Source organism: Amblyomma maculatum, chromosome 5, assembly GCF_055883805.1.
Source record: "Amblyomma maculatum isolate TAMU_Amacu chromosome 5, ASM5588380v1, whole genome shotgun sequence".
In the NCBI taxonomy this organism is placed as follows: domain Eukaryota; kingdom Metazoa; phylum Arthropoda; class Arachnida; order Ixodida; family Ixodidae; genus Amblyomma; species Amblyomma maculatum.
The window spans coordinates 7,330,210-7,357,254 of record NC_139348.1 but is presented as its reverse complement, the minus strand read 5'-3'; the positions used below and the strand labels follow the sequence as shown (position 1 = coordinate 7,357,254).

At 44.7% G+C, this 27,045-nt stretch overlaps 1 protein-coding gene across 1 annotated transcript in view; it reads right to left on the bottom strand.

Moving 5' to 3' along the window:
- The window catches only part of LOC146187708 (uncharacterized), a 76,633-nt gene that overhangs the window by 33,551 nt on the left and 16,037 nt on the right, over positions 1-27,045 (bottom strand). Inside the window, exons 2-4 of the mRNA XM_084603502.1 lie at positions 9,733-11,560; positions 3,851-4,115; positions 1,079-1,551 (exon numbers count right to left, since the gene is read on the bottom strand). Coding sequence (XP_084459628.1) covers positions 1,079-1,551; positions 3,851-4,115; positions 9,733-11,553 — 2,559 coding nt within the window. The 5' untranslated portion in view covers positions 11,554-11,560. The remainder of the gene's footprint in view (positions 1-1,078; positions 1,552-3,850; positions 4,116-9,732; positions 11,561-27,045) is intronic.

Sequence of the window (27,045 nt, the reverse complement as noted above, 5' to 3'; positions counted from 1 at the left end):
CTGCCTCAAATCTTCTCTCGTCTTTGCTTACTATATTCAGGATGCATGTTCTTTGGTAACGGACCTCCACTCTCATTTCCTCTGTCCTTCGGTTGTATACCTATTTCCCTCAATTATTTCATCAAATCTGCTGTGTCGTCACTTTCAAGGAACATAAAAGGCCTGGAATTAAGCCTAGGCAGCGACCATCAAAGCGGGACAAGGCTTAAACGCCAGTGAACTTTGGTTGTGTTCGACGAGGTATAGCCAAGCAGGCGATTCACGAAGCGTTCGATCAGACGGCCTTTCATTTGGCGCCTCCTCGAACACAGCCGGAACAAGCACAGGAACGAAAAGGCATCTTTGGACACCAAAGGAAGGTCATAGTTATGGATCATCATAAAATGCAGCAGGATGGTGCCATCAAAAGCTCGCAGTTAATACACGCATAACAAATATTACATCACAAAGAGAAGAAACTCTATCTCATTGGACTATTAGATAGATGACTACACCGGAGGGTTGCAATGGCGCTTTTTCTTTGGTACTAAACTATTTTCCCATACATCATCAAGTATGACATATCTACTTAGTGAACTATACGCAAGGGAGGAAAGCGCTGTGTTGGTTAATTTCCTCCCTCGTGCCGTTGGACTGGTTCACTAGGCAAATGTGCATTCCCTAGCACGCAAAATGAGTCTTGGCGTCATTGCAGTTATCAATAACAGAATTGTATTTTTCTTTTCAGAGCTGTTACCTTTTGTGCCCCTGCCATCTGCACTGCTAGGAATTGTTGCAGAAAAGGACGCACAAAAGGAGGCATATTGTATTTGAATAATATTTAAAATCAGTTCGTATCTCGAGCCTTAAAGCGTTGTAGTAGTGGCCCTAAGAATTACACTAACGATGCGTTCTTCACTGATCCATCGCGTACAAGAGTGTGAAAAATCAAGACGACCACACAAGGCGTTGTTTCGATTTTGGCTTTCTTTAATAGCATGGATCAGTACTTGGTCAAATTTCCACTCCTGTATTATGGCTACGGGCTGGCTATTATGAGACGTCAACAAAATGTCTGCCACACAATGTGTGGCCTCACCTGCCACGGGAAGGTTCCGCGCAAGGAGGCTGGTCGCTTGGGAGGCAGACCGCATTGAGCGAACTGCCACGAGGACGGCGTGAATCCAGGCCCATTTCCAGACGCAGGCGGGTACGGGACTCCCAGCGGCTGTTCGGGTCCCCCGTCAGGGTAGCCCACTACTGGAGGCTGGTTTGGTGGCTGAGGCAACACGGGCGTGGAGATGGGGTATCCTCCTGCGGGCGCCACAGGTACAAGCGGTTCGGGACCGTCAGGACCCACAGGGCCTGTAGGATGCTGGGGCACGTCTACGGGGCCATAACCGACACCACTAGTCACCACCGGCGGAACGTCCACAGGCGGCCCTTGTTGTGCGACGGGCTTCTCTGGAACGGGTATGTCCACAGGATAAACGGGGCCGTCGATCACCACGGGCGGCTTGCTCACGACGGGAGGGTAGCCGCCTGGAACCACTGGGATGTCGATGGCTGGAGCTGGCGCATTGGGAAAGAGCGTATCAGACAAGAGATTATGTAATCGAGAAACGGCTCACCCCAACACAAACACGAGCATCGAAGGCAACACAGCGAAATCCTCTTGAGATATATGCTGCCGTCTGCCAAGTGGTGCTTTTTTTCCCTAAAGTTGAGCCTATAACGACTGGAGGCTGCTTTGGTGGAGTGTAATGACGCGAATGAAAAAAAACATAAATCAAATAGCCAGTCCTTTTCATATTGGTAATGTTTAGTAATTTATACAACGGTAGCCAATTCGAATAACATCAGGCCCATCAGAGAAGGAAAACAAAACGGTTTTTATTGGCGCCTGCCTTGCAACGTTCAAATCGCACTGCTGCAATGACGTCTACTTTCTCTTATGGCTGCTCCTAAATAAAACTGACCCCGTGTAGCGCTCATCGAGCTGCTGCGAGCGGGGCTTCGCATTTTCCATCCTCGACCGCATTCACTTATGACACGGGAAGGGGGTCTTCGGCCGAAAACAGTTCACAAGATTCTTGAGCCTTTTTCTCACTTCTCCACTCTGCGCGGCACAACTATAGCACGCAATAAGTGGCACACGAGACATATGACAATAGCGTTTGTGCGAGAGAGATCAAGCAGCAGGGTTGTTCAATATGAACGAACATTATCTGGTACACTTTCACGATGTTGCTGATGAAGATTGCATCATTAAACTTATGTGTCGTGTGTTCACTGTTAATGTCTGTATCAAAATATTTTCGGAGTAGATTAGTAAATAAAATGATTGCTCAGTCCAAACTCTTACCGTTCAACGATGTAGCAGTTTTATCGCTTTAGTAACGTAGGGAAACTTGAAAGCGCACACAAAGATAAGGACGAAAGAACTGCACGGGACAAATGCGCTTTTTTCCCGTACTGATAGATAGAAAGACACATTGCAGTGAACTCACAGCAGATTCATGAAGCATATCTTTTTATACATAGCGGCCAATAAAAAGTCGGCAACCAGTTCACCCTCTCCCTTCCAAAATGTATGAGGGATTTATTTATCATCTGCTGTGTTTACTGCCTCAATAATTTATTTGGTGTCGGTTTCGGCCTATTACTTCCGTCCTGATAATGCTCGACCAGATTCCCTTTTGCGTCATTCTTGTGCTTACGGATCCTATCACAGAGTGCCGTTTGACGCATGTTAGCGGAATCCTGCGGTGCATGCGGAAAGACATGTCAAACGGGACGCTTTTTAAATGCAAAAGGGAATCTCGTCGACCATTGTTAGGACTGCAAGTCTTAACCGTGCTTCCAAAAAACGCAAGTAATGAGGTAGTAAACATAGACGATGGCAAAGAAACATGCGTGAGTGGCATTTCCCAAATACTTGAAGCGAAAGAAAGCGCTTTTTTGGAAGGAAGAGGGTAACATTTTAGGACATCTGACAGAACTGGCTGTTGACTTTCATCGCTCGCCATGTATAAAACGATATGCTTCATGAATAAGACTTCTACTGTCAGTTCAGCGCAATGTGTGTCTGTGTCTTTCTATCTGTCCGTGTTCTGTAATAAAATAATGTTCAACCCTTGACCTTTCTTTACCCCCGAAGTAAGTCACTACTGATTCCGGAAACATTGCGTCCTTTGCACTGCACCTTCAGTGATCATGCAGGCTCACGAGTGCCTTGGGTGCAAATCCTCCGGTATTATCTACTGCGGAAAGTTTCCATACAAGTTCAATCATTAATGAATTTCTAGTGCATCACAATTTTTTCTTTCTTGTTTGTCTGTTTATTTGTTTGTGAGGCTTCTTCCATGTGTGCAGAAGCCGCCATCCGTGTTGTATATAAGGAACCTATAAGAGGGCCGGGCGCTTGCCACTCAAGAGGTCCTTTTTTCTCGCGTTTACTTTTTTATTTTACATGGATGAGGAAACTTGTGCCAGAACTTCTAGAAACATTCTTCGGGGAAGTTATTGATTGTTATGTCAGCGCACGAAAGTCGAGGATGGGGTGGAAAACAAAATGGTTGAGCGAGCAGTAAGTGAGCTAAGGAGGGACAAAGCAAACGATATGACGCAGCGCATGCAATGCGAGGGCAGGAGAGCCCTTGGTCAGCGTAGCAGCGGGCAGCAGATAGTAAAGTGGGCGGATCGCAGGACTGGTTTAATCGGAGTTTCCTGGGAGAGGCCTCAATTCTGCAGTTGGCGTAGTCAGGCTGTTGATGACGATGATGCTCGTGCTAAGCTGTTTGCCAAACACGTCACATCTCGCGCTCCCGGCGCTGCAGTAACGCGCAGCTTGACGCATGGCTGTAGTCACCTTGCGGCTTCTCTGGGATCACTTCCGGGTATGCCGGCTTCTCGGGGATCAAGGGAGAGTCCAGGTGCGAAGCGACTTCCGGCGGCTTCTCCTCAGATGGTTGCGCGGTCACCGGATCTCTGGGCAGGCAGTCTGGCCCGATGCACTTGGGCGGTGGCGACCGGGGTACCTCTTTGTGCCGACAGGGACAGTCGATGTCTTGCGGAGCGGGCGGGTGAGACTCCAGGTCTGGGTAATTGTTGCTGGTCGGCCCATCTTTGAGAATCTGGGAAGCATTAGAGAAAACGCATGCTTGCCAAGGTTCCCCAAAAATGCATGGTCACAAATGTATAACTACCTTCAAACTCTTCCGCGTACGATACTACCCTCAGTCGTCATTTTTTTCTACGAAGTAACTCCGGTTAGAATAACCTCACTAACAGCGAAATAGGAGAGCTGTCACTGGCGTTGTTTATGCAATATGTTGCCTAACATACTTTATAGCATCATCTAAGTCGCTAAATTACTTTTATATTCACTTGGCATTCTTCCCAAACGATTGCACCTTGTGCCCTCCAACCGCGAAGGATAAACGCCTACAGTTGTTTTTCATTTATACATTTGATTGTTTGTGAATTTGTTTTGTTTTTCTCCGAGTAACGTTGTCGCGACGACTAAAATTACGTTATGAATAAGTGAATTCCAGCGAGGAGGCTAAAAGACTCTCGGCACCCAGTCGCCTCTAATGTTCAATGATTCACCGTCAAAGGTTGGCGAATTTCCTGTGCACGTCCTGTCGTATCTTCACCCGAGGAAAGTCACCCACTTATACGAACCAGTTTAGGATAACCGAGAGTTCTTTAATTAGCGGCAGCGGCACCGAATCTGTGCGGGACTGTTTTCTGCATGACGAGAGAATATTCTAAGCTGAAATATCTCGCGTTTCGTAAATCTCATTTTTTTTCATTTATTCCAATAATGGTCATTCTCCGAAATAATTAGTAGGAATGAAATTAGAACCACGGGTGCATTTCTTTTTACTGACGCATTTAGGTAAACGCCCATGCTCTCGGAGAATTTAGGAGAAAAGTCGCTCGCTTCAGATTTTGAGGAAGTCACTGTAGCGGATCCTTGGTCGCATCAGCTTTAATTCAGCCTTGTTCCCCGTGTTGCTCTGGTAAAAAACTTGTTCTACAAGAAATCGTGAACTGTGAACGGCAGTCCATTTCGCTACAAAAGCCAAACGCAGTAGTTAGGCCAGCGCAAACTGGGCGCTCGAGCGAATTAAAGGCGTGCACAGGACAAAGGCAAGTGGACGCTCAAGGCTGTCTCGCAACTGATCTTTTTTTATGAAGACACACACACACACACAGATATTTGGTGCCATCTCGGGAATATATTTTAGAGTCGCAAGTTTTCTGATTTTGCCATAAACGATATCGTTCCGATGCCCATTTACTTTACTTCGCACCCGTTAACTCACTAGTAATGTTAAATCAGTTTGGAGCAATCAAAACGTTTGTAATGCATTTTCGACAGGGTCAACTAGAGATGTTCAGAAAAATATTTTAATTTTATTTATTTAAGGTTATTTTAATTTGGAAACTATGAGATATACGTCGGTGGGGTCCATTAGGATAATGCGATATTACATACGTGATGGACCTCACCGACGATAGATGAAAACCGACAACAATTAGCTAATAAACATTTCTTTCCTTTTATTTTAGAGGGCAAGAATTAATTGGAAGGCAAAAGGCCATGATCGTCGAAGGTACTTGTTAAGTTATATCACACGTCTGGAGCATTGTAACATAATGAACGTCAGACACGCATTTGAAAGCTTGTTGACTTCTCTTATCCGCGTTGCTAAATCATAAAAATGCCAAAACTACAGCACGTCACGCCGTTCTGCCTGCCTGTATGATGTTGCACGAACTTGTTATCAAAAATGGAGTCTGACAGGGTAAATTTTAAGACGCAGAAATATATCTCGGATTTGCGGGCCGATGCGATGCTCAACGACACAATTTTAAAGTGTGTAATACGAGAAAGTCAACTCAACGTGCGTTGAATTGCGTATTTGTAGCATTTGATATTTCGAACCACATTGCTTTTTCAGGAAAGAAGCCAACAGTCGGCGAGGCCAAGGAAAGCGTTGAGGATGGTACTTTATGTCATTTTTTTAATGTTTACTTGGATAATCACAGAAATTAGTAATGCAATCTGTTTAGGGGAAGGATAATTAAACACAAAGTAGAAGAAAAAACAAAGTGCCGATGGTGGGAACCGAACCCACGGCCTCCGAATATCGCGTCCGGTGCTCTTCGAACTGAGCTACATCGGCCGCTGTTCCCCCTGCTACTTTCTTAGGTACTAATGTTGTCTGTATACGAACCTTGGATGGATGGAATATAGGAGCGTCCCCTTTGAAACGTGGTGATAGCGGTAGCTATCATGCTCATTTTTCTCCATATATCTTAATTATTGATTTAGAATGGTTAACTAAACCATCATTCTATTTATTAAATTTTTGTTCCTACATTACTAACATTATGTCACTTCTCTGCTTTTAAGCCACCAATTTTCCAGTCGTTTTTTGCTAGTTTCCACCGCCGGTTTATACACCCGGCCACAGTTATCTCTAAATCCCAGAGCTTCAGGAACAGTTACTGCGCCTGCATCAACTTCCGGATGTATACCATTACATTCGCGTATAATATGGTCAATTGTTTCACTGGAGTTTCCATATACAGCACATGTGTCATCTCCATTGTTAAATTTCTTTTTGTAGCTGCGTGTTCTAAGGCACCCTGATCTAGCTTCGAAAAGTAGGGCACGGCCTCTTGAGATATCAAAGAAATCTTCCTTCCTGATCTGCATTTTCCACTTACGGTATAATTCCACACTCTGTTTCTTTTCCATCGAATTTATCCAATTTTTACCTTCTGTGTTTTTCACCTGTTGCTTAATGCTCTTTATTTCTCCGTCCTTGTGACTAGCATACTTACTAGTTAGTTTCCTAGTTCTTTTCCTCCATTGTGAATCCATGCTTTTTAAGTACAGGTATTTAAATACTTTAGCTGCCCATCTGTTACTGTCCAATTTCCTCAGGCGTTCCTCATATAATATTTTACTCTGAGTTTCCCGTACCTCGAAAGATGCCCCGCCCATATCTCCCTGTACCGCCTCATTTGTAGTTTTGCCGTGGGCACCTAGTGCAAATCGTCCAACCGATCTCTGATTTATTTCTAATGTCGACTGTACCTCTGATATTAGGCACAAAACCGCATTTCCGAAAGTAAGTCCGGGCACCATAATTAATTTCCAAATACTCCTCAAAACCTCATACCTATTGTATCCCCACAATGCCTTATGCCTCATTATCCCGGCATTCCTTCGCCCTTTGGCCGTAAGTGGTTGCTCATGCTTTCCAATGTATGCATCGTTCGTTTACCCATACCCCAAATATTTATATTCTGCTACTCTAGGTATTTCATTGGCCTTGTATTTTAAGACGTTGAGCCGTTGAAAACCATCAGACCCGACTTAACTGCGCTGAAACTGAAGCCTATAGCGTCCCCTTCGTCTCCGCAATACTTAACTAGAGTTTGCAATACTTGCAGACTCTCAGCTAGCAGCACAATATCGTCTGCATACATCAAACCGGGGAGGCGCTGCTCAACCGCCTTTCCACCTAATCTATATGACAGGTTAAAACCTAGGTTACTGTCTTGTATCCTCCGTTCCAGGTTTATCATATAAAGCATGAACAGCACCGGTGATAGAGGACAGCCTTGTCTTAATCCTTTGCATACTTTGACATCCTCCGTACTTCTTATCCCTTCCCACGTAATTTCTACTTTGTTATCCCGGTATATTTCCTGTAGGAACTCTATTATCTCATAACCGATACCTTCTTCTTTTAATATGTTCCACAGGAGTTCCCTGCTTACGTTGTCGTACGCCCCGTTTATGTCCAGGAAGGCCAAATACAAAGGTCTATTTTCCACTCTAGATATTTCGATGCATTGGGTAAGCACGAACAGGCAATCATCTAAGCGCCTACCATTTCTAAAGCCGTTCTGAAGTTCTCAGAGTATCTTGTTACTTTCTACCCATGCTTGCACCTTTAATTTCACCGCCTGCATGGCTAACTTGTACATTACAGATGTTATGGTAATCTTCCTGTAGGATTTTATGTGCATCCTGTCTCCTTTCCCTTTATAAATTAAATTCATTTTACTCTGCCGCCAGCTGTCCGGAATTTGCTTATTCGTTATGACTGTTTCCAGAGCTTTTAACAACGTTTCCTTACTTTTGGACCGAGTTCTTTAATCAGCTTGATCGGAATTCCATTTATTCCTGTAGATGTGTTTTTAGGAATATTTTTTTCTGCCTTTTTCCAGTTTAGATTGGTCAGTTCTAAGCTGCTTTGTATTCTGCTACCTTGTGTTGCTTCCTGATTTGCGGAGATTACCCTATCGTCGCTCTTAAATGACTTAGCTATAACTGATGTAATGTAGTTCACTGCGTTGTCTCCCTTTAAACAATTTCCCTCGTTATCTTGAATCCGATCCTGCTTTCTTTGATTCTTCTTCCCTAGCCAGCTTATATGGTTCTAGAATTTTCTTGCTCCGCCTCTAGAGGCATGTGTATGTCAGCCATCCAGCGATCGGTGGACTGCTTTATTTTACTTTGGACGTGGGCCTGTACCTCAAGTTTCTTTTGTCGATATGATTCCCATCCTTGAGAGTGTTCACCAGTGCCACCCTCAGCCATAGCGGCGGACGTGCAACGTCCTTTGTTACCGCCAGCGTCACGTAGAACGTGATCAAGGGCGAGGGCGAAAGCTGTGCTAGAACCCTCTTACGCTACCTATTGCTTCAAGACTGCCAGAACCGAGACCCCCGTAAGCTACAAGCATCTTTCTTTCCCCTAAACAGATTGCATTAATAATTTCTGTGGTTATCCAAGTAAACATAAAAAAAAAAAAACATAAAGTACCATCCTCAACGCATTCCTTGGCCTCGCCGACTGTTGGCTTCTTTCCTTCATGTATTATAACGAGCACCCTCATTTCCCTTAACTGATCTGCTTGCTGCTTCAGATGATTTTAAAACTGGGCTCATCTCATATGTTCACACTGTTATAATTCTCAATAAAACTTGTGGCGGTCATCACAAATTGGAAACTAATTGAATTTATTTAAGTAAACAATCATATATTATTATGTACAGGGTCATCCTCTTCTATTTATAACACTGTCACTACATTCCAATCAACATTGCACGCGCTTATCAAAGCAAATCGATGCAAGCAGAAAGGGACCCGGAGATGGTGCTTAGCATGGTCTGCCATTTAGCTTTATTACGTGGACATAATGGCACTTTGAAAGCAGTGATCGTGCTATAGCTGCAAGTGGACGAGGCTGTACATATATCGCGCCCGCGTATTTCTTACACTTAGTTCCGAAATTAAACTTTTGTAAACGTTAAATGATTACCTTGGTTTAACACCGAGTAATATGTTGTAGGCTGACATAGTTTTAATTTTGAACACTGCTATATTGAGACGCCTCACATAAAGAAATGAATCTTGCTGAATATATTAGAATACAACACCGTGATGACATACTGGGATGATTTAACGTATCTGCCGCAAATTACGTCGCAGTTTACCATTCATATTATAACTTACACGCCTAAACTCGGATACCTTAGATGTCATTCACATGGTTTGACTCGAAAGTTCGCGTTAGAATACCACTAGTATGGTTTTTAGCAAAACATTTGATGAAACTCCCGCTCTGATGGCGCAAGGATACCATTAAAAGGCGATATTTACAAGCACAATGACATGGTTGAAGCTATTATGATTCGTGTGAGAAATGCGAGGCTTACGTGGGGGCACGAAGGGCCAGTGCATTGTTGGTTGTTCTCGTTGGGTGGCAAGACAACCTTAGGAACGTTCTGTGACTCGGAGGGCACCTTCTCATCAAGCGACGGCTTCTCTTCCTGGCTCTTTCCACTCGGTTTCTCTGCTGGACTCAGGCCGGAGCCGCCTAAAGGTACGGGTGTTCCATTCGGGTTAGCATCCAGTCCTGGCTCAGAAGGTCTACTTTGTGGAGGAAGGTTAGGCTCCTGCGGGATGCCTGGTGGCTGAGGCGGCCCGCCTGGCTTCTCGTAGTTGGGCCCCTGGGGAAAGACTGGAGGTTCCTGTACAAAGCTCGGTCCATTGTTGGGAGGAGTAGCTCCTCCTGGAGGATAGTTGGGGGGTCCCTGTTGAAAGCCCGGGTAGCCCTGAGGTTCCTGCGGCAGACCAGGATTCTGGGGAGTTCCTTGGTTTGGATAACCTGGATTCCGAGGAACTTGCGTGTTTCCTTGGGGAGGATAACCTGGGTTCTGTGGACCTCGAGGGGGGTAGCCTGAAGGATTTTGTTGACCATTCTGCGGATATTCCCCACCAGGATAAGCAGGAAAGCCCGGAGAAAAGCCGTTGGGGAAACCTCCAAAGCCACCTCCATAACCGGGATAGCCGGGATTAGAAAAACCTGCAAATCCTCCACCATAGGGCAATTGTGGGCAGTTGCACTGACACACGGGACACCCTGGAGGGGTCTGTATCGAAGGAATGCCCGGAGATGCCACAGGACCACCGGCAAAGCTTGGCGGCAAGTTCTGGGGAGGTTGGACAGGATACCCCTGCGGCACTTGACCAACTGGAGGGGCTGGAACATTCTGTGGTCCCTCTGGCAACGGAATCGGATTCACTTCCACCGCTTTCTCTCCAGGAATAGCTTCTTTGGGTGGCAGTTCTTCATTCGGAGGGACAGGATCTTTTGTGGGGTACTTGTCACTGGTTGGAGGAGGTACCACCGCAGGCTTGTTTTCAGTTGCCTCAGGGAGAGGATTGTCATTTAGATCGACAAGGGGGTTCCCTGACAGAGGATTATCGCCAAAAGCGTATTCCGGGGTATTCTTATAAGGGGAATCTGGGTTTTTCTTGTGAAGAGGAGGCGTGCCTTGTGGCGAACCATATCCTGGGATTCTTTCAGGTAGCTTTTGTGGCGAAGGTGAAATCATAGGCTGTAGAGGATACTTTTCTGGGTAGGGTGGTTTCTCTACTGGAGTAACACCGCCCTGGGGCACATCAGGATACTTTCCAGAGAGTAATGGTTTGTCAAATGGAAGACCGTCGCCCTTGGCCACATCAGGATACTTACTAGAATGCGGTGGTTTCTCTACTAAAGGACTATTATCCTGTGCCACGTCAGGGTACCCAGCTGAAAGCAGTGGCTTCACTGGAGGATGGTAACTTTGCGGTGTGTCGGGGTAATCTCCTGGTGCCGGAGGCTGGGGAACAGGCTCTCCGGCCGGGGGAACGTCGGGGTATTTGTCATGCGTTTCTTGGCCCTCACTGGGTTGTTTGGTTTGTGGTGGTACAGGATGGTGTGGGCGGTGGTGTGGGTGTTTCCCGCCGCCGTGCTTTGGTCGGTGAGGGTAGCTCGGTGGCGGTTTACCTTTCTCCTCAGACGAAGAGCTGTCGTCCAGGTCGTCTGGAGAGCCTGAGTAGACCACCCCATCCGGACCCAGCAGCGCGAAGCGGCGGCCGGCGAGTCCAGTGGGTCGAACACGACCCAGGGTTCCGGGCTTTCCGGCTCTCACCGCCAGAGGGGCGACTACAGCAGCGAAGAGCAGTGGCCAAAAAACTACAGACCTCATGACGCTTCTGAAAAAAAAAAAAAGAACAGCAGGTTCAGTGATTAGAAGCATAGCACCATAAAATCATTTTTAAAATGCTGAACTGCTAATGTTTGCGGGAGAAATAGGTAAAGCATTAAATTTCTTGCAAGTGGTGAGCAAGATAGAAGCGTATTTGTTGTGCTGTTGTTCATCATAGATATAACTGAACTTATAAATGGTCGTGAAAAAAAAAAGATGAAAAAGGGCATTACACAGATTTTAGGAAAAAAAACTAGCAAGAACTATAATTCAAGCAAAGCGCTATGTGACAGTTGATTAGTTACTCCTAAAACAAGTGAAAGGTTCGGAATTCAGTACATGAGTAGACAAAAACACAAGTGTGTGTTTTATTTAAATAGCTGAATGCTTTTATTTTCATTTCCAATGGTTTGAAATGACAGTAACAGTAATGCATGAGACTAGTGCGACTTGCGGAACTCTTAGTGGAATTTCGAATATATCCCTCCTGCCTTGCATGACTAACGGAACAAAACTTCCGCTCAATAATTGTCTTTAGCAAGGGTGTTATTTCTGGAGTGTTACGCTGCAGTAGCTATGTTTGCAGGAAAAACAGCGCGCACATATAGCTTGTAATGCAAGCATAATAAGTCATATTCAGTAAAATCACGTAAACATTTAAATATAGTCTATACGTCAGAGGATCTGGAAACTCTCTGCCTAATACTGGTCCAGAGTACAAGCTACTTTACTAGGGCTTTAGTCTGCTCTGAGACGGATTTGCTAATAAAGGCAGACATTCTAAATTGAAAGCGCGTTGAGGAGTTTGTTCTTTGGCTGAAGTTTCAGTGCACGCGGAGCCATTTTAATGTGTTATACAGTCTTTGTTAAAAGTGTAGAGCCGAGAAGGTGTGTTCGAAATGTTTTGATGGTAAAAAGAATATTTGACCTGCCCTCTAAGATAGTTAAAACCTCCAATAACGCTAAATCAACATATTGCTCAGAAGCAGACCCCTTGGGATCTACATGTTTTACAAGGGCTTTAAGTGCGTTGCTTGCAGTCGGGATAAACTGACAAAGGAAAAATTAAGTGGAGGTACTCCGTGCTTTGCTCGTCACCAGGGATGTGGAAAGCAGTCCTGTATCTAACATGAAGGAAGTGGCCGCTGAATTTGCAAGTTTCGTTGGTTAGGGAGTAAACGAAGACGACCAGTAACTCGTTTGTTAGTAAAGTCTGATGGATCGGCATTTGAGACCACGACATGTGCTTCTGAGCAAAGTATGGCACTTCCTAATAAAGCTTTTTGTGGGCATTTCACACCATGGCATGTCTCTTAAAATTAGAAGATGACAATTGGCTTGAGGAGTTTAATCTTCGAAAGCGACTCAGGCTATGAGAGATGCCGTAGTGGAGGCCTCCAGCAGTTTAGACCACCTGGGGTTCTTCAACGTGCACTGGCATCGCACACAGACACCACTCCGTTTCGCCCCCACCGAAAAGCGGCGACCGAGGCAGGGATCCGATCCCGCATCCTGGGGAACCACTGCGCCACGCCGGCGGGATGAAGTCGGTGAACTCACTTATGTGTACCCATATGCAGTGGAAAATATATAGCACATGTGTACCCCTATATTATTATATATGACAGCTATGAAACGGAAAATGGTAGGTGTAACGTTAAGAAATAGGGAGCGTGCAAAGTGCGAGATATAACTTGATTTAATAACATTCTAGTGTAAATTGAGAAGAAGAAATGGACATGGGCAGGAATGTAGAGCGTAGAGAGGATAACTGGTGGTCCTTATGGTAACAAATTAGATTTTACGGGAAGGTAAGCGTAGCAGGAGGCGGCAGAAAGTTAAGTGGGTAAATGAGGTTAACGGGGTCAAGTAGATGCAGCTAGCACAGGACCGGATTAATTGGAGGAATATGGGAGTGGCCTTCGCCCTGAAATGTGTATAGTCCGGCTGGTGACGGCGGCCATGAAATAGTAAAAGGTGTAGAAAAGGGCTGTTATTAAATCTGGTAAATTCAGTGCTGGGTGTTCTTTGTTTGAGGTTTCTATACAAAGAATATGTCGTTCGGGTACTAACATGGAAATAAAACTGACTGAAATTGTCAAGCTGCTCGTTTGCGGGATGGAAGGACACCGTGCACAAAATGACGGAGCACAAGAAAAACGACGACGGGCAAAAGTATCATGCTTAATTCCGAAAAAAAAAAGCTTGCTAGGACGCATGGCTAAGGCAATCGTACTTGAAAACCACAAAAACAACTGATATAAATATAAGACAAGCACCTAACTCTTGAGCGAGGACAGAAGATCGCGTTATAGAAAAGAAAAATGGAATGAAGTCGTAACTACGATTTTAGACGCCCAGTACCGTTTTGTAGAAAAAGGAATCATTAGGGCGAGAAAGAATGGCAGACAAAAGACTAGCCTGAAACTAAGCCTGTGTAATGCGCCAACCCGTGTTTGTAAATGAACTGAACTCGGCGGTTGTGATAGCAGCAAGCGTGCTCGGTGGTCGTTGGCCAAAATCACGGGGTGCGTCCGATTGACAGGTATCCGCCGTTCCATTTTCCTCGGGCGGGACAGAAGCTCCGCCTACTAGTAGAGCTCCCCGGCAAGCGGCCATTTTGAGTTCGTCTCCGAGCTCATTCTGGGTACTTTTTTTCTTCCTGTGCGCTACACAATGACATAATCTCTGTAAGACGATTGAATCTTGCGTCTTCGCTTTCTTTTCTTGAATTGCACTGCACACTGAAGCGTCCAGCGCTCTAAGAACAGAGTGTTTGTTCGTGCTTCAAAAGCACGCAAGTGTGAAAGCGTCGCAAGCGAACAGTTGCGAGCTGGCCCGGTTAACACTTGTTCCGCTTTCGTCTGCTTTCGAGTGCAGTGAGCTGAACCCAAAGAACTTGGTGAGCATCAACGGCCGACTTTTGTAAAACATTTGTCATGTTCGTTCGTGAAAAGCACCGACTGATTAGCGCCTCTGTTATCTTTCGTAAGCCAAAGGTAAACGACGCCAGCCCGAAAGAGTCGCTGTGACTGGTGGATTTAATCATCTGCTAAAATCAAACAATGGAGGAAGCTTGCCAAGCCACGCTACTTCCTGTCAGTACGGAGACGAAAATCGAATGTACCCACCGCTGCTGACGGCAATCCTTAGATTAAAGCTAAACTTTCAAGATAAGGTGACAGAGGACACCTTTGGAATCCTGAAACATCCGAGATAAGCACGGGCCCCGGTCTCACGAGACAAACCTGTGACATCCCAAAACAGCGTAAAGGCCACATTCCCGCGGCTTGAATAATAAAAGGAGAAACGTAGATTGCAAAGTATCTTGAGCAATGTGTATGCGCTATTTTTATTCGAGCGCTTCGCAAATATTCCTAACCGTCGGAAATGAAGCAGTTTGTACTAAGTCTAGAAGCGGTGGTCAGCGGAAACCCAGCACAGCGCTCGACACAAGGTCGACCGCTGCGGCGGGAGTTGAAGTTTTCTCAAGCCCTCTTGAGTCGCTTGTTCAATCCCATAGAGAAACGAATATATACTTTGCAGGTGCCGCTGTTCGATTCCAAGAATATCATTTTCGTATCGTCCAAGATAACTGCCACGCTTGAGTTGAAACCCTTGATCATGTTTCGGGGACTCATGCATAAGGCAAAACCACAATTCCATTGCATATAAAAGAGGTGACGTGTTTGCCACATGCCAAGTTTCTTTTTCATCAGCTTTATTTATTTCATCTATTCATTTATCTAATCTATTTATTGAATATTTTTAATTGAGGCAAACTTGCTCTTAATATTGCGAAAAAACGGGGAACCAGCATGATGTGTTGGGTGGAAGCCGTGATACCTTCCACATGGAAAAAGCACAGCCGAGTTTCGGTCACATGATGTCATCCTTGGGTTTCGAAACATCCTCCTGTCGGCCCTGATTGGGGTTTTTCCATTCCCGCATGAGAAAGACGTCCTTCTCGTGACAGAACAAGCCGCGCGTCACGACTGCCCATTACAGATGATTAGGATGGTCAAATATGAGCCTAGGCTGAACGTTGCGCCACCGTCCCCAATGCGGCACTCTGGGTTTCAATAGATGCCCGGGTGTTGTGATGAAGCAATCCGCTCGTCACCGAGGAGAGCGGATCGAAAGAAGGTCAGGGCATGCAACTTAGCTGTTTACCAACAGGACAACTCTATAAAACAAACTAGATGTTAAACATTATTACAATCTTTAAGGTATGAACAAAAACAATGAAACAAACAAAACAAAGGTAAACAGTTCAACTCATCATTTGCGGCCCTTTTTTCTGCCACGTCAATTATCGCAACCTAGTCTGGGGCACGTACTAATAAGTGTAAAATTCTTGCAGTCCAAAATAGAATCATCGGTACATAAGAAATCAGCGATAGCTATAGCAAACTAGTCCCTTGTTCACTACCTAGAAAATAATTCCTGTGACATCTTTGTACGCGTTTAGAATTTTGTGTACGTTTTATTCTTCAATTTTATTCATTTTGTCATAGGAGATCCCCCGGACAGTTCTTAACTTCGGGACCTCCTTGTGTAATACTGATAACCATGTATACATGTATCTAAGAATGAAATAAAAAAAAATGTGAGAAAAAGCCCAATTCTCATTTCAATCGCTTTACCACCAATATATCGTTTCCATTCAAGCAATAACTTGTTTTACGCTTTCCAACTTATTATAAACATCACTCATCATCTTCCTTCAGTTCTACATATTTCATACTGCACTAGGATAAAGAAGCAATTTCTTAACCCGTTATGACAAGCATTTAAACACTGCATTTGAATGTGATCTTTCTGTAAATTTTTGTTGATTTTGTGGTGCTTCACTCCTTTTAAATTATCCTGTGTAAGCTTTTCTGTTCTTTTTTTCCTTATACATGTATTTTTCTTTATGCTCAAATTTAGAATATGTATAACTTGAGTTTGAAATATTGCTTTAGATATTAAAATTTCAAAAGGTGTCTCTTCTGCATGTCTAATGTGCATTGAACATCCAATGACATTCTACCTACTGATCACTGTCACTACGTGTCTATATTCTAAGCTTGTATCGTCAGGCTGCCCTACCCTTCTGTGATTTCTTGTCCCCCACTCCATCGGGCAGCATAGTGACATAAACAAATTTGAATCTGAAATTTAATTTCAACCCAATTCAATTCTTCAACAAAATTAGAACAACGCTCAACATTCGCCTCAAGACTCGATGACGCATTTAAACCGCCTTCTCATTTCTTGACTTTCTAGTTTTAAAATAGTTTATATTTTTCCAGCCACACGCTAGTACCGCACCAAAATGCGTTCAATACGTGCCCCCCTAGCACATGCTTGGCCTATCTGCAGCAGTGTATCTAGTCAGGGAAATCAGCTGGAGAAGATCAGATAACTACAGATTTGTTGAAGGACGGGGGGATATCGTGCTAGAAACACTGGCCACCCTGTATACGCAGTGCCTGCTGTCATAGACGGTACCGGAACCATGGAAGAATGCAAACATTATCCTCATTCCTCTAAGGACCCTAAAAATTACAGACCAGTCAGCTTACTGTCTGTTACGTATACGGTATTTACTAAGGTAATCGCTAATAGAATCAGGACAACCTTAGACTTCAATCAAGCAAAGGATCAAGCAGGTTTTCGGAAACGGTACTCTATTATCGATCATATCCATACCATCAACCAGGTGATAGACAAATGCTCGGAATATAACCAGCCCTTATACATAGCATTCATTGATTACGAAAAAGCATTTGACTTAGTAGAAACCTCGGCGGTAATGCAGGCATTGCGAAATCAGGGGGTAGACGAGCCGTACGTGAAAGTGCTGGAAGATATATATAGTGGCTGCACAGCAACCATAGTTCTGCATAAAGCAAGTACCAAAATTCCCATAAAGAAACGTGTTAGGCAAGGAGACACAATCTCCCCAGTACTATTCACAGCTTGTTTGGAGGAAGTATTCAGAGACTTGGATTGGGAGCAGTTAGGGATAATGGTAGTTGGAGAATACCTCAGTAATCTGCGATTTGCTGATGACATTGCCTTGCTAAGTAACTCGGGGGAAAAACTGCAAATAATAATTGATGACCTAGACAGAAAAAGTACAAAGATAGGCTTGAAAATCAATATCCGGAAGACTAAGGCAATGTTTAACAGCCTTGTGAAGGAACAGCAGTTTACGTTAGGTAGCGAAGCACTGGAAGTAGTAGGCGAATATGTCTACTTAGGACAGGTAGTAACGGCAGATCAGGACCATGAAAAGAAGATAACAAGAAGAATAAGATTGTGATGGAGCGCATTTGGCAAGCACTCGGAGATTATGCCTAGCAGATTACCGGTATCGCTCAAGAGGAAAGTATACAACAGTTGCATCTTACCTGTACTCATCTATGGGGCTGAAACGTGGAGGTTAATCAAGAGGGTTCTACTTAAGTTGAGGACAACCCAGAGGGCTATGGAACGAAAAATGGTAGGGGTAACATTAAGAGATAGCAAACCTGCAGATTGGGTCAGAGAAATAACTTAAGTTAGTGAGATTCTAGCGGAAATAAAAAAAAAGAAATGGGCATGGGCGGGATACGTAGTGCGAAGAGAGGATAACCGATGGTCGCTTAGGTTAGCAAACTGGATCCCAAGGAAAGTGAAGCGTAGCAGGGGGTGGCAGAAAGTTAGGTGGGCGGATGAGGTTAAGAAGTTCGCAGGGGTCAAGTGGATGCAGCTAGCACAGAACCGGGTCAATTGTAGAAATATGGGAGAGGCCTTCGCTCTGCAGTGGGTATGCAGAGCGAAGGCCTCTCCCATATTTCTACAATTGACCCGGTTCTGTGCTAGCTGCATCCACTTGACCCCTGCGAACTTCTTAACCTCATCCGCCCACCTAACTTTCTGCCACCCCCTGCTACGCTTTATACTATATATATATATATATATATATATATATATATATATAAATATATATATATATATATATATATATATATATATATATAAATATATATATATATATAAATATATATATATATATATATATATATATATATATATATATATATATATATATATATATATATATATGCATTTGAATATGCAGCCCCGATACAGCCAGTGTAAAAAAATCTTTGTTGGGCGAGTTAGTACACATCCGTTGTCAATGTTTTATCTTGTCCTACGTCTTCCTGTTTGAGCTGTTTTTATTACCAAGAGCCGCTGCCGCCATTCTATTCCCATACAACCCGTGCATTATGGCGCATGACCTAGTTGCATTTGTGCCCTCGCGCGATGCAATGATTTTATATTTAGGACAGTAAAACATTGCTGTGTGAGTCTTGCGAGAGAGCCACTGTCGTGCGATTCATTTGAGTGTATTTACTTTCAAATGATGCAAAGCAAATAATGGCTACTATATAAACTGTTTTTGGTTGCCGTCACACTTCTCTTCCTATGGAGGTATCGACTAAAACAGCGCTTGCTTCGAACCGAAATGGTGAAAATATGTTTTTTTTTTATTTAAATCTTTTTGCGACGTGTTTTTGGGTTATGCCGCCAATTCCGGGTTCAATATCACGCTTTCCGGTCTCTCACTATCTTCCTAACATCACATAACTTCATCTGCAGCCCCTCGAGGATGCCGTCTAACCAACGCGTTCGCTGCCTACCCCTTCTCCGGCGACGCTCAACCTTTCCTAACATCAAATCTTTCTCCAGCGACTCTCTTCTCATCAGATGACCAAAGTAGCTGAGCTTTAACTTTAGAATTTCACCCTCCAATGAGCAGTCAGGGTTCATGGTCGACAATATCGACTGATTTGATCTTCTGGCAGTCCAAGGAACTCTCAAGAGTTAAAAAGTGAGCATCGCTGCTATGTCAACCATAAATCTAGGTTTGTACAGTGCAGAACGCAGGTAATCTACAAAATTCCTCTTTCTTGTAAAAAATACTACATAGGGCAGACTGGCCGTTGTTTGAATATCTGGCTCTTCGAACATAGAAATTCTTTAGCCCCTACATCACAAGATAATTTGCCTAAACATTGCACGAAGTGCAAATGCCGCCCCATTTTCGATAAAGCTATCATTCTTGGCACATTGCGCAATCAACGTACACGAGAAATTATAGAGGCATATCATATCATGAAAGGAGGGGATAAGTGTGTCAGCGAAGCCTCCATTAACTTAACAAAAGTAGAGATTACATACCTAGAATCAGTGGTCAAGTAGTTTTTTCACGGGTGTATCTTTGCAGACTTGCCTTTCTCCACATTTTTGTCAATTTTTTGTCAATTTCACCACTTTATAAGATGTATTTGATAATTTTTTTGTATCCTATATATTCTGTTAGCTTTTCTAATAAAAAATCAGTTGTGAGTAAGCGCTCGTGTGTGTTTCCTTCTTTTTTTGTCCTTGTCTTCTTTGCTCTACGTTTTCCTAAAATGCGAATGCACCAACTCGCCCAATTTAGCATTCTTGTACTCTCAAGAGTCTTCGCCAGCACCACAATTCAAACGCGTCAATTCTTCAGCGGTCAGCCTTTTTCACAGTCCAACTCTCGCATGCATACATCACAACTGGAAAGACCATAGCACGAGTTATACGGATCTTGGTTGGCAGACTAATGTCTCTGCTCTTTACTAGGCGGTCAAGGCAAGCCATGGCTGTCTTTCCCAGAAGCAGGCGTCTCATAATTTCATGGCTGCAGTCTCCCTCCGGGGTAATCTTGCAGCCCAAGAAGAGAAAATCTGTCATAGCTTCCACTTCTTGTCCCTTGATGCCCTAGACTTGATAGGGCAAGACGCCATCATCTTTGTCTTTTTAATGTTCAGTTTCAGCCCAAACTTCTCACTCTCTTCTTGTACGCGCATCAGAGGTCTCTTAAGTTCCACTTCATTTTCTGCCATTAAAGTGGTATCGTTCGCATATCTAAGGTTGTTGATACGTTTTCCAGCAATCTTCACTCCAGCTGAAGACTCGTCCAGACTGGCCGTCCTCATGATGCACTCAGCATATAGGTTAAATAGGCAAGGCGACAGTATGCAGCCTTGTCTCACTCCTTTCTCAATTGGAAACCAATCAGTAAGACCATGCCCAGTTCTAACTGTAGCCTCTGACCCTTCATACAGGTTCCTGAGGAGACATCTCTTGGAGAGCTTGCCATAATCTGCTGGTACGGTGTCGGCTTTTCGGCACCGCTATCATGTAGTGTACATGCAGCTCCTCTCTTAGAGTTGTTGAATGGAGCCCTCCTTGCATGCATTCACAGCGCAAACCATCAATATCTGCTCAGTTGACCCTTCAGTGATTAGTTTGGGCCTATGATCACGCGTTTGCTACGGCCAAGTTCCGCAGACGGTATGTTCTAGGCTTTACACACTTTCCGATTTAACAGAAGATCGCCACCAGCAGCACGGCGCCAGCTTTTGTCGAGCCTAGCTTTTATCTTTCGGAGCGTAAATGCTTTCTTTTGTTCGACGTTTCCTGTCGTGATGGTCATGGCTCGTCAGCTAATTACCTCGTGTGTGTTTGGTCGACCAGTAATGGCCTTGTTCACTATGTTTACCGACCCAGCCCAGCCTGCCCTTGAAGCTCACGGCCGACAATTGCCACGCGCGGAAAGTGCGCCGTGAAGCTGTTTATTGCTTTCCAGGGTTGTGGCGTTAATGATTAACGGAGCGACCATTTGTGACCTTTTGCGCAGGTTCGTGCTGAAAGGAACAAGCAGCTCAGTCCTCATCCTATAAGCCGTAAGTGAAGAGCAACCAGAATCATGATTAGGAAGCTAACGTCACGAGGAGATGAATTACGCTTGTTTGTCGTCGCCACCATTCAGCAGTAAAAGAACGCAAGGACCTGTAATCAGTCATTACCTTAACCAGGCCTCGCTAGAGATCCTCGAATGTCCCCGTGCAAGCAAAGGGCCCCGTATAGTTTTCAGTCGAAAGCCTTTCTTGGCTCATGGGCTACGATGTGATGTTGATAGCAGGATGAAGGTTAGGTAGTGAAGGTGGTAGTAGCGATGGAAATGACTTAGTTGATAATTATGATAGTAGCGATATCTATCACAATGAAGACAGTAGGGTCTCCAGTGGCAATGCAGTTGGTGAAAGCAGTCTTTTAAAGGAGATTTGGTCCGTTTTTGCTCTTACGAAACACAGTCCTGTAAATTTAGATCCCTTCACGATTCCGCCACCCATGGATTGATCAAATTATTGGAAGTGCCGTTCCTCCCGCCTTTTGCGCAAGTTTTATGCGCATGCACGAAGTCCCAGCGGCGACTGATGGAAACCCATTGCACGGCGACGCCAACCACATCTGCCACTTTTAGGCGCGAGCGATGTGAATTAGGGCCACCAAGCGTCAACTAACTGAGGGCGCTGCACTTGAGCCACCATGGGCCCGCTAAGAATCATGGGCCGGTGTGCTACTTGTTGCGGGACAGTCGGTTTCTCTCGGGTACGGGGAGTGGCGTCACTGCGATGTTTCTTTTTCGTCATCATCATCATCTGAAGGTGCGTACATAGACCGCGAAAGCCATAGTAGCGAAGGCGCAAAAGCAGACGCAGGCAATAAATGGTTTCTGTTTCCCGAAATGCCATTAAAAACTTTCTTAAGTGATTGCACAACCATAAATATTTTTATAACGTTTTTTTATTTCGAAGTTTTCCTATTAGGTGCGAAATATTGGTATTTGTTCTGCTCAAAACTAAGCCAACATGAGAAAGAGCCATCGCTTATATTGGATAAATATCACACTGACATGCTGTTTCTCTATCTTGTTGCAATTTATAGTCACAATATTCAATCCTAGGACATTATTTACGGAAGAACAACGTTTATCTTTGCATTAGTTTTGGCCAAAAGTGGTAGCTCTCCGGCCCATGATGCTTTGAGCGCCCATGGTGGCTGAACTGGCCGTCTGGAAACTCCATGTAAACTCCCATAGACGGCAGCACAGCTTTCCCTATGTCAAGATGTGAATGGGCGACTCTCGACTGTGTGAAAAACACTTCGTTACAGGCATCCAAAGGAAATGGGCATGATGAAAAGTACCTGCTGGCCTCTAACCCGACAGGCGCGTGTTTCGTTTTTGAGCGACGAGGCCTGATGTCGTTTGTTTTCTTTATGTGCGCAAGGCGACTATGTGCGCTATACCGTAATATTTAGCATGTTTTATCGCCGCCTGACTATAAATTAAAAAAAAAATACGGTGTTGTGATGCGCCGCCGTTCGCGAGCCTCGTGACCACATCGGCTCGCGAACGGCGGCGCATCACAACACCGTTTTTGTTTTTTTTAATTTATAGTCAGGCGGCAGTCGCGATAAAACATGCTAAATATTACGGCCTAGCGCACACAGCCGCCTGTGACATCGGCGCTATGTGGCGCTTTCGCACATAAAGAAAGGAAACGACAAAATACATCGCCATCAGGCCCCGTCGCACATAAAGAACACGCACCGAACAAATCCTCATTGCAGCTATCACTGGAGCGCTACAGGCTGGGTAACACCTCCAGTAGGTACTTTTCATCATGCACATTTCCTTTAGACGCATACATACCTGCAGTATCTGTGTTTTGCCGCTCGGAGCATAAGACGCACTTGACACTCTTGCACGACGCACAGTGTTTTTTCTATCATACAAGCTCGTCTTCGTTCTCGCCAAAGCATTCGGATTTTGTTCTTTTAATGTACGCAATCAGCTGCACTATGTGAGGGAACTTGTCGTCCTCGTCAAAACGGCCCAAATGAGTCTCCTGGAGCTCGTTCACTTGCGGAGTGGACGTAGAAAAGCGTTAGTTCCTGACCGAAATCCGATGTGTAGGAGATGCAGTCATTGATGCCGCAGAAGTCGCTGCGAAGGCTCCGTAACAGAATGACCATTCTCTGTTCATTGCGAACCTTTTCACAACAGCGACCACATCCGTTCTGGAGGCAGAAACAGTCGCTGAATCATCCATTGCCAGAAAAATGCCTCGCGTTTCCTGCAGTTGTGCATTCCGGCAGGGACAGTACCCTGCTCAGGGGGTATGATTAAGTGCCTCTCCGCCGAGCTTAGTAGATAAAATCCTATTCGCCGCGAGATCGACCTAGAGGTGGCGCCACCATCACTCCGGTAGTGTGGATCGGCAGCCGGCGGCGCTCGCAGAAACGCACGCTGCGTAGGTCTGCTTCCGAGTTTACGGCGGGTTTGTTGGCGATAAAAACGTGTCTTCTGCAGTATTTCTGCAATATTGCAGAAAAAATCCAAGGATTTCACCAATGCAGCAGAAGAAGAGCGGATTTTAGGAAAACAAAGCACGCAACCACCAGTCTTCTAGATTTACTTTGCACGTTTCTTGCGCTGTACCACGCTCACGCGCCTAATGCTTGGGCCTGCCTAATGACAGCTTTGTTTTTCTTATCGACTTTTAAACAATTTGAGCGTGTCTCATGCGAGTGAGACAGGCGAATCTAGTGTCAAGCCCACGCAGATACAAGGTTCGTGCTCTGACCTGCAGTAATTTAGATTGAATAGAGAAAGCCTGGTTCATTATATCGTACTTGACTCGATGATTAGGCAGGTTAAATGTAGCATTGGCAGCGCACTGCATGGCGAGTTGCTTTAGACTGAGTGCACATCAACTCTGGCCCAGACAACCACGCACAAGTATTCCCCAAAAATGAGATCACGCCGACACTATACAAGAAACCTCGCCGCACAGGAAAGCTGATTGTTCACGTGTACAGCGCTGAGTGGATTGAATTTGCCAAGATGCTTTTTGCGGCCACTGTCATAGATCGTGATAGTGTATTACTGCATGCGTCACTAACTGTAAATGATTTCCTGAAACCGAGGAAAGTATAAGGGATTTCTGATGTGTGTGATGTTAATATATAACGGTAAATTAGTAGTGTAATTATTTTGTTTTGCAATGCGAATAAATTTCACCGTGTGAGAGAACTTTTACACACTTGACAGAATTTACAATAATCAGCGATTAACTTTCAGTAACGTTAAAGTGCAAACTACGAATTACTCGCTGCGAAGACATCGTTATAAACTGCGCATGGGCACTGTCATGTTCTGGGAAGCAATTTTACAAGCTGAAAATTTATTTATCATTAATTATTTAGCAGTGACTAAATCTTATGCTAAGTAATATACTAGGGTTGCTTCCAAAACAGATGCCGGATATAAAACTATTCCGAAAGAAATGGAGTTCATCTTATCATGCGACTATAAAAATGTATTTATTCCCTAACTAAACACTGATATTTAAGCCCGCGTGAAGCTGTTTTACTCCCCTTGTCAGAAATGACGAGTTTGCTCAGAAGACAGCACTTGGACGAAAAGGGATTTTAATGATTATAATAGGCTACCAGTAAATTTGTACATTATCTAGGTGTATTATGTAATATTTAGGGTAACAATTAGGTGCAGGGAATATGTTTCCCAAACATTCGAGCATTTCTCTAAAGCGAAATGTGCTCACTAAAACTTTTACGGATGCACAGAAGCCTTCAACAACAAAAAAAGAAAAAGAAAAGAAATGCATATTGGCCCGAGTTTAACGCATGAAAGCGGCATCAGCTATGACTGATGATTGCAGAGGCTGATTTTGGTGTCGTTTTTTTTTTCAATATTAACACCACATTTACCACGTGGGATTGTTTATTGTGCAGTCAAATCTCACAGCAGAGGAACGCCTTTCGAAGCAGTTGTGATTGAATCCCCCGTTCTCGAAACCAGCAGTCGAGCGCCCTTACCATTGAGACACCGCGACAGAGCTCGTTTAAAGGCAAAAAAAAAAGTACTCACACAACTCTATTGTGCATACAGACGGCTTAGTAGGCATAGAGTGTTCTGTTCAAACTGCATTCTGCTATATGAAGCAGTCTGCGGTGGCATATATTTTAGTAGCTGCGGTATTCCAAACAGAAACGGGAATATGCGATTTCTGCGCGTTTGCATTAACTGTTATTGATGGCAACGACCTGTTTTGCTTTGACACGGCGGTAACGACAGTACCACTTCGTTTGAGACATTGCATGTCAAAGGATCTCAAGCGCCGAAGACCACGATGGATGATGTCCTTATCCAAGCATGACATGCTCGATTCGGACAAGTATATTTTTTTTAATGAAGCGTGGGGTTATAGACTGTTCATATTTATTTTGAAAGAGGCATATAGGTAAGCAAAAGCTCACAGGAACCGCAAAACAAACAAAAACACTCTTGTACACGCCGCATGCGCGCGCTTAAATCACTGCGGGCTGGCACGCGACACGAAAACGCATCCACACTAAGTAGGTTTCGCCGCTGAGCCGCAAGGTGGCGACTCTGCTCGATCTCGAGGCCAATAGCTGCAGACTTGTATATTGTGCGAGGAGGAAACGAAGCCCATTGTACCATGCCGGCGCCGCAGTGCCCGCGTTGTGCTCGGTATATGCGCCGCTTGGAAGTGACAAAAGACGATTCCACCTAGCTCTGAACAAACCCCTGGCTGCTTTGCCCTTTGAAATCCCCCCTCCTTCTCTGCCCTCGCACTCTCCTTTCGTTTTTTTTTTACAATAAATTTAAGTCGGTCGTGAATCTGCACGCTGAGAGAGCCCGCGCCATGGCCTGCGCTACTCGCTGTTACAGTAAGAAGATAGTATATGCATGCGTTATGAGCTGATTGTGAAAACGCTGAAACATTCCCCCATACTGCGTGAACTGCAATCACTGTCACTACTTTCTGCCCCAAAGTAAAAAGAAGGGGGGGGAGCTTTCGCTTTCTACCAGCGTTGGCGTGGCCATTTCGCATGGTGCGTTCTCGAGTCGTCTGCTACACTGCCGCTCAATGTGTTTCCCACCGCTTGCCGCATGATTGCGCCTCCCGCTAAAGGCGGATCACTGATGGCCACCCGCTTTCAACTTTAGCGCAAATCGTTTGCGCCATATTTCGAGGTACTGCCCTACGTATGAGCTGGAGGCGTTGTACCAATGCACAAGTCAGTCGCCAGCCGCGGCGTCTCTAATGCCGCGGACACGTGTTTCTTTCAAGTCTAGAAGCACACCTTGTACGCTACTCTCAAAGTGCATAATAATGAACATGCTTAGCTTAAAATAGCGTAACAGGGATCTCGAAACGGTATGTCTTCCAACACGAAAGTAACGAAATGTATGCATCATAATGCAGAAGCGCTAGACCTCCAACTCTCGTAGACTGTTTCTTCTGCCCCAGTCCAGTTCCATGCTATTCCAGTCCAATCCACTCCCAGTCTTCCCCCCCCCGTCCAAGAAGACTAAAATGCTTCCTGGACTGGGGCAGAATGGGCCCAGAAAAGAGCTAAATAACGCGCCAACACAGGCTGCGGTAATAATTGAAAGTTCAGATATGTGCACTGACGTGACGCTACGGATTTAATGAGATGGTTAGCGTTGCAGAAGTTTAGATGAGCGGGTAAGATTACGAAGTTGGTAGAGGCGGCTGACACAGGCACAGGTTATAT